This window comes from Aptenodytes forsteri, unplaced genomic scaffold (assembly GCF_000699145.1).
Source record: "Aptenodytes forsteri isolate BGI_AS27 unplaced genomic scaffold, ASM69914v1 Scaffold257, whole genome shotgun sequence".
NCBI classification, from domain to species: Eukaryota; Metazoa; Chordata; class Aves; order Sphenisciformes; family Spheniscidae; genus Aptenodytes; species Aptenodytes forsteri.
Window position 1 is genome coordinate 10,283,533 of NW_008795194.1, and position 14,068 is coordinate 10,297,600.

Consider the following 14,068-nt stretch of genomic DNA (forward strand, 5'->3'; position numbering starts at 1 on the left):
TATTGCTAGTCAGAGCAGCTTACAAAATGCCAGAATGCATCATAAACTGGACAGCCACAATGAATAATTACAATGTGCATAGTGGCTAAGCTCAACACTTTAATATAGCTTTATGATTTGCAGAAAAATTAATTTTAAATCATGATTCCTAAAACAATCAATTGTAATTTTACCTAAAACTTATACAAAACCAGGCCACAATCTTTTTTTTTTTTGTTTTGTTTTTTTTTTTCTTTAAAACACACAGTTTTCACGCTGTAGTAACTTGGAAATGTGCAACCGTGTCAACAGAGACAAAAAAGCCAAAGTAACACGAATCTTACTTTCATGCAGCTATCAGTTAAATATTACATATTCTGGAATGATTTTACACCAAAAATATTTCCACAATAACTTGCTTTCATAGGGGTGGATCGAAGTTTTGGAACTTGTAAAGTAATCGAACAAGATTGATTTTTAGTTGTGAAGTGTTTTACAGTCACAACACAGAGGCGACAAAAGTTAATTACACATTTATCAGGCAATAATGTAGCTGTGGTAATACAAGTTACCATCTGCTTACTATTTTTTCCAATCAACTTACCACTTAATTTCTGCAACATATTGGGCATTATTTGGCAGTATCTAGTCAATTAACTTATATCACCACTGTAGGTAAAAAAGATCAGGATTTCAGTGGTAGTTCACAGAAGTTTAGTTATATTTTCGCTTTACAATGACCCTGACAAATCCTAGAGAAAACTTTTTTAAAGGCTTTCCTCCCGATTCTTCAGCTTCCATCGGTCCATCATGTAATTGCTTTCAATAAATATCAAAGATCTAAATAAATATTTACAAATTATTCCTCTAACTTCTCAAAAAATAGCTGGATGATTAATGGGCATATGATTCAGTCTAAGACCAATCTTTGAAAGAAACTAAAATGCGGAGACACTTTAAAAGAAAAGCTATTTAAGTAAGCTTTACATCTATTTAAAAAAATTGTCTCTGAACATGGATGCAATTCATATATCTATATATAAAACAAACAAAAAGGAAATTATTTTTCAACTATCGAACCATTCCTATTGGTAATGCTTCTTAATCCAGACATTCCGCAAAATACAGACTTTTTACAAATCACGGCATCTTTAATACAAGAAAATTAACATGCATTATTCTTCATTCTGAGTACAGTGATGGAGCTCATTATTAGGCAATGACCCATTACTACAAACATAACGGCTTCTGTGAAACTTAAGTGCTTTTTCTCCTTTCATTCTCAAGTTACAATGGACCAGGTGACACCAGATCATAGGCAGTCAAATGACGTTGGATTGGGGAGGCTGAAGGGGGGCGCAATAAAGAAATTTGTATGCCTCATAATTCCGTGTATGAATAAAGGTAGTTGGTTTTGTTTTCTTTGTTGTTTTTTGGCTTTTCTTATTCTGGTTACAAGCACTCATGTTAGGACAAAGATGAAATGTGCAAACTTCAAAATTTAAATATTCATTTTTCTCTAAGATCCAGCTCAGTAAAAGATTACCCCAGTTCCCTGTGATTTCAAACTACAAGATCAAAGCTAATATTTTGTTATAAAAGTTATATATTGAAAAGAAATAATGAAAATAAAATACATTTGGGAAATATTTAAGAAAAAATATGCAGGACTAGCACCTGCTGTGTCAACCCTGTTCCCTAAATTCAATCATGTACCCACTGGTATAACCAATAGATAATGCCTTTAAACAGTAAAATTAAGCTGAACAAAACCAGCTCAACAAGGTTAAGAAATAAATGTTACATCAAGGTAGTATGCTTCGTTTTTCTGAAACAGTTCTATACTTCTTACATTCAGATCTAGTTTTTAAATGTTCCTTTTGTTAAACTTGCATGATTTTTTTATTTTTAGATCCGCTGTTTTTAAAGATTAAAATCTCTGTAAAACCTAAAAATGTTTTAAAATTTGCTGAAAATGCAACAAATCCTCTAGTTTAAAATTATTTAAAGTAACCTGCTCCCACAGATGTTAAATTCATTTCGCTGACAAAATTTTGGAGGAGCATTAAACAGAAGATTGAAATTACTGTGCAAAATTTCTTTTACGAAAAGTGTTTAAAGGCTGGTGCAAAATGGGAAGCAAATTCTAAACAATTTTGGCTTCTTGGAAACAAAAACCGCTGTGTCTGAGAATAGCAATCATCGGGGTGGTTTTCTAGGGGAGGAATAACTCTTTCATCTTTTTCGGCGGCAGGTACGTTTGTGTTCAGCATGCCAGTGCTCCTGCTGACACTTGATGGAGCAGTAGGAAGTGTTCCAGCAGCAGTGGTACATGGCCTCCTCTTCACAGTTGTAGCACTGGAGAGAACAAACGAGACGAGATTACCACCCTCCCAGGATCCCTCCTTACCAACGCACAAGTGTTCTTACCGGCTCGTGGATGCACCAGCACATGCAGAGCAATACTTCTTTTTTATTTATGCTTGGGGCATCCAGAGGCAGGAGGGCATTTTTCACACATGCTGAGTAAAGCAGCAATCTTTAGCAAATCTGCACAATGCTTTCATATTTTCCGGAGTCTGGATTATTGCTTTTGAAAAAAACATCTCTCATTTAAGAAAACTCATCTCTCAGGGGCAGTGGACTGACATTTTTCAGCCACACAGTGCAGGAACCATCTTTTACCCTACATTTGTATGATAGCACCCTGATCTATCTCTTAAAAGCTATGATAAATCAACAGGCACTTCTGGTGGGAACAGGTTCCGTGCAAGCTTGAAAATCGGCGTTTCTGAGGTTTCTTTACAAGCCTGACCTGTCCAGAGGTTGCTGGGCTAGGCAAATCTCAAAGGTCACAACAATAACATCACTGCAGAAAAGAATAATTCCTTACCAAGTGGCTTGTTACAGCCCATTTAGGATAGGTCTGCAGAGAGGCTACTGTCATTGGGGTTTGCTGACTGCCAGACAGCGCTGCAATCTCGTGAAAAGAAAACCTCGTGCCACATCAGTGCTACTGAAAAGAGCAAGAAAGTGCCTTTTCCTTCAAGTCTTCAGAAACCAGAGAAGGCCTGTCATACACAGGATGGCTACATGGGCTGTTGCCCCTTGTCACGCCTGCCAGGATGGCACAAAGCTCCTGAAAGAAAGAGATGCTGCACAGCCTGTGATTTCTGCCAAAATACTTGGTTCTGGAGAGTGCTGCAGCAAAGAGGATTTCTACCCCAGAACACACAGAATGCCCCCAGTTTCCTGGTAGCTGGAAGAGCTACGTGGAAAATAACCCCATGGCCTCTGAGGAACTAAAAAAAGGGAATTGACATGCTGGTCAACACCACGGGTGGTCAACAAGCAGGTACGGCACCTAGCCAGGCAATGTGCCCTGTCTCCAGGTAGTTTTATACCCCTTCAGGGAGTGCTGCGAAAGCATTAACTATCATTCTGACAAAACCCTCTGAAGTAGGGCGGCATTGCTGCTAAAGGAACCGCTTATACTCAGCGCCCTTGAAAGTCAGGTTCTAATGATCTCAGGTTTGTCTTTCTGAATTTGGTCTGCTCAAAATCAGAGAGTATCTTTACAAATCCAGTCTGAAATGCTTATTGCGTGACGGGGAACAGAGGGAGGGATATCACACAGTCTGTGCAGGCTGCTATCAAACCACAGAATCACACACAATTTACTTTTTATGTCCTGTCTAGCTATAGCATTGTTAATAAAACAGAGAATTACAAAGAAAACAAACCCAACTGTCTTAAAACAAAACAAAACCACAACAACCCTACACACCACTAAAAGACAGATCCAAGAAAGCTGACAGTGACGTTGGCTAAACCAATAACTATTTATTTACATCAGCAATAAAAGGGACTGCCCTAGCTGTGTGAGAAGGGAAACTCTCCATTTTCCTTTTATAACTTAGCTCCAGGGAAGTTTATTTGTAGAAATGTCCGCAAACAAGTGTCCTCTCGAGAGCTGTTTTCCTGGTTTTTCATGTTGCTGGCTGCCCACAAGCCTGTGGGAACCATTAGGATCATCCGCTGGAAAGGTGCAGGGAACAGCTGTGTCTCTCCATTATGTACAGCATGGGCCTCAGCCCAGAGACCAGCTTCACATCTGCTTCCTTGGAGAGATCAAAAAAAGCTAAGACAGGAGAGGACAACTGATCTGTGGGTCCTGCACTTTCCTTTACATATGCTGGCCATAAGCATGGGATGTAAATCTCCACTTACAAAAGGAAAATAGTGTCATCTAAGCTGGTACCAGCACATGTGGCAGACAAGGCAAAATGCCAGCTGGCCTTAGCCCTCCTCTTTTCTTTGTATTTTCCTCTTTCTAAACGTTATCAATCACTTGGGTTTTTGTTTCAGACAGTACACATCACGGACAATGCTCATTCACTTAAAAACAACCTGTTGCAAGTTAGAATAAATATATTTTTAAATATAATTGAAAGAGACAGAAGTTAAAAATTACCTATAAAAATGAACTATGCACCAATTTAAATGAGGCTTATATGCAAATAAAAGAACTGGGAGAAATTAAAAAAGAAACATTGTCAAGTCCGGCCCTCTAGCCTGTATTCTGGAGGCCATCAAACTGCATAATCTCATGATCGTTATCCCTGCCTTTACATTTCTTCCTTTTGTTTGCTATTTACTTGAGGTATCTGTATTAAATCCAAATTTTCTGGAGGTATAAAAATGAAATTGGGTTAAGCCAAGGGGACTGTGACCAGTTAGAGCAACAGAAAAATGTTGTTCTTTAACTATGCGTTAGGCTCCTGAGGGCTGGGAGCGCGTCTTCTCATGTGCCTGTACACCACCAGCAAAATGATCCCTTCATCCTGACTGGATTTTTTTTTTTAGGTATGAGAAAAAGACAAATATAGCATGAATAACAGCAGCTGTATTCCCAAGCCAAGACATCTGCATTACGCAAAACCAGAGGTCTCTGCTTCTAATTAAAAAGCAAAGTCACCAAAACTCATTTAGTATGTGTGTTAATTACATGAGATTTTTGTAAGGAGGTATCATTATAATAGCAGCATACAAGAGTGGTACTACACACCAGGGACTGTCATTAGTACCACTGAAGGAAAAAATCACTGGGGACTTGTGTAATTGGACCAACTCCAGCTGCCTGAGGCTGTGTGTTGGCAGGCAGATCCATCAGCTTGAGCGCAAAGGTGTTTCTCCTTTCCCTCCCTCTCCTGCCACATGCAAACCAGCTGCCTGTATGATGCCTTCATTTAAGGTGGTGACTGACAGATAGTTCTGGGGCCACAGAAATAGGCAAGACTGTCAAATACTCTTTATATCTTTAATTGTCTTGCTCTGAAAGAGGCTTTATGCACATGATCATAAGATGCAGTGATGTGGCACCAGGGCACTCTCTGATTAGGCTAAAGGACATGGTAAAGGCACATTGGAGCAGATGAAAGTAAGTCTCGGGAGTCTCTTTCATAAATTCTGCCTTCAAAAACACCAAAAAGCAGCTATAGCTAAGAGTCCAGACTCACAATCAAGTTACTGTGATTGAGTTACTGCCTATCAGCTGAATGGTGGCAACAGTTCACATGTGCACTCTTAACATTTGACAGAAAAGAGCTAATTTGACGTAGTTCTATAGTGGGCAAAGGCAATTCAATTTCCCTCTCAAGTGCCACAGGCAAAAGCATGCATGCAGACCCCAGCAGCTGGTGACTCATTAAACAGTAACTTGATGAAGTTGGAGACCTCAATAACTTCTCTAGTCTGCAGAGACAGGTAGACAGGGAGGAATTTTCTAACTGACAGAGATCCAAGTACTGCAGTATCGTAACACCCACAGTAAAATCTCTACTAGAAACAGAAATGAAGACTCTACAGGAGCTCTGGCATTTGAAGTAATTCTTCTCTTTACAAAAAACCAAACTCGTAACTGTGATAGTCAGCAACTGATTGTCTCGCCTTAGTATTTATTTCAGTCTTCTACAGAGCAGAGTTTTCTCTGCAGGGACCATCGTTTCATCTGTAAGAACAAGGACTGATGAGGCTGAACATAAACAAACAGCCCTTTACAGCGGAAGACAAACAGGAGCTGCGAGACAGAGCCAGAGCTGGCTGTCCCCGGGCAGCAGTGGCAGCGGGACGGCGGTTGTCCATCGCTGCTCAGATCAGCGTGCCATCTTGTGGCAAGGCACCCGCACGCTTCTCAGCCGCATCTGGCAAAATCAAAGCTTAAAAGGAGGCGAGTAGAGAATCTTGTACCCACCCCACTGTATGTTATAGATGGCTATTACACTGCAGTGTGATCTCCTGAATGCTGGCTTTCATTTCCTTGTTCTATGAAAATTAGCAAAGAAATAGCAAAGTTTGTATGTGTGCCAGGCTCACTGCTCCTCAGCATAACAGTCTCCACCCGTACTCTGTTATAGGCTAGCAGCACAGTATTACAGTACTTGCAATGTTTGAGTAGATGCTGTACAGCCATGTGGGAGAACACACTTCTGGCTCGAAAAGAAAACACAAGACACAAAACAAACAAAAAGAGGGAAAAGTTTGCAACGTGTAACAGAATGGTAAGTTAGATGTCTGTTTTCACTTTTCTAAAGGGCATACAAGCATGTTTTTTGTAGACAATGCTGCAGATTTGGGCTTAACTACTGAACAAGGGAGGGAAATATATTTCAGAAAGTCATGTCTTAAATACAAAAGAACATAAAAGAGCTGCAGAAAAAGCTAGGAAAGGAAAAGGCCAAAAGGATATCACTACCAGCCTTATTAGCAGGGGAATCCAAATTGATGCAGCCAGATATTGTACCCTCTGGGGCCTTGAGATCAAAGGAGTGTGAACATAATGCAAAACATGTCTTACATGGGGTAAAACTGCATTTAGAAAAAATATTTTGATACTAACATCGGATTGGACTCAAGAAGGTGGTGCTGTTAACACTACATAATTAAGATGGAAAGTAACCAGAACTTCGAGTTTAAATTTGGAGGTTAAGAAAATTTGAAAGCAGTAATATGAAGGAGAAAACCTTAAAGCTGAAAGATCAGTGAAAGAGCGGTGCAGTTAAAAGTGAGGAACAAATCACCTTCAATTGGCCTGCAGTATGCATTATACATTTCCACTTATTCTCTTGTAATACATTTTTGACACTTACCCACTGCTTCTTCTTGGTCTGGGAAATCAGTTGCTTGTGCTGGCCTGCTAGCTTCTTAATTTCTTCTAAAAATTCTTCTTTGCACTTCTCCTTTACCTGCTTACATTTTCTGTCCATCTCTCCTTGTGCGTTGGCCACAGCTTTATTTACAGCCTGCCTTTTCTCTTCTTCCATCTCTGTACGCAGCTGCCATAAGAAAGTCAGCAAAGGAAGTCAATGGACAGCTATTGGAATAAAATTATCTTCTTTAAACCTCTACTCTTTAAACCCCTATTACTGATGTGGGTGGAGGTCACATAATTAGAGATATCTCCTATTTAGAAAACAAAAAGTTTTCTCCTTTAGAATTATAACAAAACTTCCATCCCATAAGAAACATTCAAAATAAAAATGTCACCGTATTTCTATTCTGCTAGGCATCTACAAAAACAGCTAAATACGTTCCATGTGTATTTTGTCAATGATCAGTTTACAAATTTATGACTTTATCTTAGACAAAGATTTTGTCTTTTCCAAATCTAAAACTGCATATAAATCTACAGCAAGGGCACAATGGAAAATACAAAATAGAACATCCCTGAGTTCAGGAAGAGGTACCTTTTAGTGTTCATTGTCAGTGGGATTCCTTTGCCCTTGCTCAATTATCTAAAAGTTTGGTGTCTTAATCCTACAGGATTAACTCCCTAGGTTCATTCCATAGTCTTTCATCCAGAAGGAAATTCATCTTGTCTTAAGTTTTCTCCTTTTATAACAAAACTTCCATCCCATAAGAAACATTCAAAATAAAAATGTCACCGTATTTCTATTCTGCTAGGCATCTACAAAAACAGCTAAATACGTTCCATGTGTATTTTGTCAATGATCAGTTTACAAATTTATGACTTTATCTTAGACAAAGATTTTGTCTTTTCCAAATCTAAAACTGCATATAAATCTACAGCAAGGGCACAATGGAAAATACAAAATAGAACATCCCTGAAAAATAAAAATGTCACCGTATTTCTATTCTGCTAGGCATCTACAAAAACAGCTAAATACGTTCCATGTGTATTTTGTCAATGATCAGTTTACAAATTTATGACTTTATCTTAGACAAAGATTTTGTCTTTTCCAAATCTAAAACTGCATATAAATCTACAGCAAGGGCACAATGGAAAATACAAAATAGAACATCCCTGAGTTCAGGAAGAGGTACCTTTTAGTGTTCATTGTCAGTGGGATTCCTTTGCCCTTGCTCAATTATCTAAAAGTTTGGTGTCTTAATCCTACAGGATTAACTCCCTAGGTTCATTCCATAGTCTTTCATCCAGAAGGAAATTCATCTTGTCTTAAGACAGGTACTTAAGAGAGGTCAGACAAACCTTCCTCTAAATCGTCCTGCTCTCTCCAGCCAAAGGTGACCAGCTCAGGCTTAGATATTGAATTTTAAACAGGTTATCATTAGATAAGAAAATTCAAACAAATTTCAGTGAATCTATTTAATGTTTAGGTCAAAAGATTGACAGAAGAAGAATTATTTATGAATAGCATTTAAACAATGCCATTGTTTACAATCACATTTGACAATGGAGACAAAGGCTTTGGAAACGGATACTCATGAATGAACAATTAGTTTCACTTTTGGGTCAAAAACTGATTTCACTGGACAAGAATCAAAAAAAGCAGGAGTTTTCTGTTTAAACTAAGGTCTGTTGGTATAGAAATGGTCTAAATAGCAATAAAGAAGACTATTTTTATGTGGTCTCTTTGGAAAAGGTTTTTTATTCATTTTCTTAAGGGTGGATGTTATAAAAATAGAAAAGAATGTGAAAAAAATCCACACTCCTCCTCTCCTCAAACCAGAGTGTAGGTGGTGTTTGACAAGTGTTACCTTTTCCACTGCCTCTCGCACAACTCTCTCAGTTTCTCTTTTGTGATCAGCTTTCATCCTGTCCTTGAAATCATTAAAGATTTTGGTGTATTTGTCATGGCACATGTTCTGACACACTCCATCATTACTGGTCTGGGTGCTCCGATGCAGCATTTTTGGAGAAGAGGCACTTAACTTCTTGGTCTGAGTTGAGACTGAAACTTTTTCAATGGGCTGAGGCATTGTGGGAATTTCCTGGCTTGAACTTACTGCTTCAGTTTCAGGTTCTGGCTCCTACAGAGAAAGAACAAACTTGTAAATCCAGGTATCAAAATAGAACAAGTTAACTTTCAGTTCCCCCTGGAGAAAAAATGTTATATGACTAATGCCAGCACAATTAATGTGAAAGGTGTCTGTTGAAGACCTTCAGTGGTCAGGCTTTTCTGACTTCAGCTAGGAGCCCTCCAGAAGAAAGCACACGTATGGCATCAGTATGCCACACTCACCAGCCTCGCTTCCCAAAAAGTACCACCAACATCAGAGGCTATGCTGAATCACTGCAGATCCCTTGGGATTACTAAAGGGTTGCTATAGATTTTTCCTCGTACCATTTTCCTTGAAGAGACTGTAGCTGTGTGGCCAAGGTGCCTGAATTATTTTGGCAAACTCTGGGCTTACTCTGGCCCAACAGGCTCCACTGGAGTCTGTAATATTCCACTGATTTCATAGAACTGCTGCAAAGATTGATTAGTACTTCAAAGGTGCTTTGAAGATGAAAGACTAATGAGCGTCTAAGTCTTGCTTCCAATAATATAGAACTAGACTTGGATGACCACAGAAGCTTTCTGTAATTACACAATTATCAAGAAAGAAATCATAGTTACTGTAGTGTACTGTACTGAATTTAGCAGCCTATGTTATTACACTCTAACACCAATTGTTCCTGCTCTTTAGAACAGATAGAAGGAATATCCCTGCAAACTCTTATTGATATTTGAAGTGTCTGAAGACACAGATGAACATTATTTGTCTTTTTTTAACTTAGATTTTTTAAAGCTCATTTAACAGTGTACAGACGAAGCACACAGCCCTTGTAACACCAGACTTGCTCAGGACTGGACTTTGTGCCTGTAGTGTGATGGGGCACTGCTCGCACCAATCAAAAGGCTGTCTGTGTATTCCCTTTTGCAACCAATTACTCTCTAATAGGTCACTGTGATTGACTTCTGGATCACTGATCAAATATGAGCGGAGCTAATAAGGCAAATGTTAAGACATAAATATATGAAGCAAATTACAGCATTTGCTTGACAGAAAACACAATAAAAATGACGAGACTAGGATGTCTCCCTGTCTTGCACTCAAATATAGCTTGTGCCCCAGGGAACACAAACTGTGTGTCACTGCCTCCGTTGATGAAGGTGCCTCACAGAGCTAGCCCTGCGGTATTAGATACAACAGGGAGGCAGGTGCCCAGATATTAGGAGTGGCAATGTCTGTATTTCAGGTACCAGGGCCATCCCACATGACACTGGTGCTAAAATACCTGAACCCTCCTCTGTAATGGAGTCCTGAGTCCTCTTCCAAGGACTGTGCATATGTGCAACTTTTTCTTAGTGTTCAACATGCAGCTGAAACAAGGCCAGGAAAAAGTACTCAAAAGTTAGGAAATATGAGATTTATGGCTGTCTCAGCAACTGCCCCCTTGTGTACGAGCGTAATAATACAGTCCCCTGGTTACATGATCATAGGTTTCTGTTTCCCCCACTTCATTCACTGTGCAAGTTGGATAAACAAGGAAGGAAGTTCCACGGACAAGGGTGGATATGACATTTTATAAACTCAATATTCTTGATCGTGCAAAACACTTCCTAATTTCTGCTGTTTATAGACTTACTAACTAGCCTGAATCTGTCATTAAAAAAAATAAATGTCGTAAGCTGACTGTTGATTTATTCATGATACAGAATATTACCACAATGACACCAGTGGCTTGCGTGTGGGAGGTGCCATTATGTTTGTTAGCAAGGAGGACCAAGCTATGGGGCTGGAACTTCCAAGATTAATACTGTAAAATCAGTAAAAGGTGTCAGAAACCGAAGGAGTGTCTATTAAAATTTCAGACTTTTTGTACTTTGCTGTCTCTACAAACACGGTAATTGAGGTTCCTTACTTCTTTCTTGAGTTCCATACTCTGGTTACGTCGTCCTTTCTTTGCTCTTGGTTCCTGAGTAACCTTCAGCTGTGAACATTAAGAAAAGCATATTGAATCATTCCAAAAACCAGTTCATATAAGTAGTATTCATTGTAACATGACTGATGTACCTTTTATTTTCGATTACTTGCAATTATTTAATTTAGCAAATAGAAAGTTGAATACTGTTCTTAAATGAGAAGCGCACACAATAAACTTTCCACATTATCACTGATGACTATGATTGCATGAAGGAACAAAATTCATGAACAAGTTCTAACATTCAATATGTATTTGCTAAAATAGCCTTAACCATTCTTTTCTTCATTTCACACACAAGTTCAAACACTTGTTTTCTGGAATATTCTGGTATCAGTGACCCATAATTAGGCAGCAGATCTTGTTGGAAGCCAGAAAACAGCAATAATTATAAAGAGAATGTATATATGTAAAGATAGTAAGATTATCCAGCCTTGCTATAATTGATTATAACTGTATGCTTGGAGGGGTATGAAACTTCATGCTTTAGAATAAAAGCCAATCTCCAGCCATAGAAACAAGGGTGAGATCTAAGTGGATGGTATATTATCTTGCAATGGCTTACAGCAAAGTTCTTACTCCTGTCTGTGAAGCATCCAGTACTAGCTAGTGTTAGTGACAGGATACTGCAGATTACTGCAAAGCGCTGAGTTTGACGGCTACTCTTATGTTGCTGTATCTGGGAAACCAGTGAAACGGGTATTAGCATTAACCAAGTGAAGGATGAACAGCTGGGGTGGAACAGAAAATATGCAAACGGACACATTAAACCCTATAACTGACACTTCTGAAAAACTGGGAAAATGCCTCTGTTATCTTTCAGAAATATTATTTGTGACCATTTTCCTGTTTCATCATACATTGTTGCATGACTGCAGACCTGACATTAAATAAAGGGGCTACAAAGAGTTAGCTAAGCAAACCAGGCTAAAAAAACCTAAAACCACTTTGATAAGGAGCATCCCCTTAAAGCAACATCCAGTTTTATAAGCTTTAAGTTTTTAGCTACAAATTGGATGATAGAACTGTTTGACAAAAGGGCAAAGGAAGAGGGTCAAAACACGCTGATTTTTTTAAAATACAGACTTAGAGAGAGGATAGTGGTTTTAAATGAGGAAAAAAGATGTTGCCAGGGAAAAGGTTGCCAAAAATACAGAGAAGCATCCTGCAAGATATGAAAATTTTACTGCCAAGTCTGTAATAGTGAATATATAACATCCTCTTGGACAATGAATGACTAGCAAGGTTCAGCTGTGATAAGGGAATTTCCATATGGCAATGCAAAGTTTTGTATCTTGGCCCTTTGTGCTTTTCACCTTTGTTAAAGCAATATAATTTTTCTTGTTTTGCAGAATTATTTTTGATGACTTTAATCAGTTGCTGGCCACGTGGTCCTCAAAGTGCAACGTTTGCACCTAACTTCAGTTGGACTTGCTGAAAATGTCATGGTTGGTGTTACTCAGGGATCTGTAACGCAGAATACAGTCCAAAGTGAACACACTCCAGCTGTGAAAAGGCTGAACAGCTACAGGGCTGTCCCTTGATGGGAGTCCAAGAAGGCAGTGTTGCAGTCTATCTGATATCCGTGACATTTAACTTGAACATTCCTATTTAACTTTAGAAATCTTGGTCTGTCTCATCAAGGTGCTGTAGGTGACAAACATTTTAAAACTTCCCAGAGGTCATCCAAGAAACTGACGAAAGAGGAAAACTATATTCTTGCTACTACTGAGCCACAAAACATAGGGAAAATAAGCCTTTGAACCCTCTTCTTGTCACCACAAAACTGCAGACAGAGCATAAGGCTAATTTAGCAGTAGATTAATCAAAAAATACGTCATCTTTTTACCCTTTAATAAATTGCCCTGATTGCTAACATTGTGGCAGCACTCACCTGCTCATTGCTGGTGGAAGAGATACTTGACTCTGCCTCCTCTTCCCCTTTATCCTCATTCTTTGATTTCCAGAATCTCCCCTCACGAAGAAAACGCTGGTGCAGTTCCAGCTCATCACAGGCCTTCTTCCACCCCATACTGCGTTTCACGTGCAGCCGATGGATGTTAACTGTGATGTCTTGAATGTTTTCAGAGGGGATCCAGGCCCTGTGAATACACAGTAGAGACAGGTTCAGAAATATTAAATACAGATGAAGGACCTTGACCTGAGAAACTGACTTCAAAAGCAGTTTTTCACAGTGGCTGATCACTGACAATTCCTTTTTACTCAGGATTTTTGTATATTCAACACATTTGAAAAAAAATGGACTGCATACTGTTAGACATTTTTGTTATTATAAGCACTTGTTAGCTGTAGGTGCTATGGCTGAAAGTCTCTTTCATTTTTGGTGAGCCACAAACCTCCCCCAGCACCAACAGCAATCTCCCACCTGTTCTCTTGCTAAATGCCCTGAGTCAGACACAGAAACATCTTCACTGAAGATTCATATGCTAATCCAATCTAGCCCTTGATCTCTTTCCTAAAACTGCCAAGGAATGTACCAAATTATCACCTCGAATAGAGATATTTTGTAGTTTGGGCCCTTGTCTATCAGTCTTGAACTCACGTGGGGACTGTCATGCTCTTTTGGACTGAATTCATGCCAATGACTTGGTTCCAAAGGTACTTTGTCCTCTTAAATATTTTCAGAGAGTCCTCATAGAGTTTGGGCAGCTCTTGACATTTTAAAAGGTTATACCAAGCAGCATTGGACATGAAAGAAAAAGAGACACTGCCATGCACATCTACATAACAGAGTAAATACTGTAACAAATTAAATGTCTGCGGCCAGATTCTCAGTTCTTGCAATACACATTTGATTTCAGTGAAGTCAAGGAAAGAATGCTAATTTACACTAACTAG

At 39.0% G+C, this 14,068-nt stretch overlaps 1 protein-coding gene across 4 annotated transcripts in view; it reads right to left on the bottom strand.

The window, feature by feature from the left end:
• Positions 1–14,068, bottom strand: part of ZMYND11 (zinc finger MYND-type containing 11) — a 109,247-nt gene continuing 95,179 nt past the window's right edge. For all 4 annotated transcript variants that reach the window (XM_009278657.1, XM_009278655.1, XM_009278656.1 and 1 more), the window contains 5 exons: positions 13,104–13,311; positions 11,150–11,218; positions 8,998–9,270; positions 7,128–7,313; positions 1–2,337 (listed from right to left, as the gene is read on the bottom strand). In XM_009278657.1, the coding sequence (XP_009276932.1) occupies positions 2,215–2,337; positions 7,128–7,313; positions 8,998–9,270; positions 11,150–11,218; positions 13,104–13,311 (859 nt within the window). In that variant the 3' untranslated portion in view covers positions 1–2,214. The remainder of the gene's footprint in view (positions 2,338–7,127; positions 7,314–8,997; positions 9,271–11,149; positions 11,219–13,103; positions 13,312–14,068) is intronic.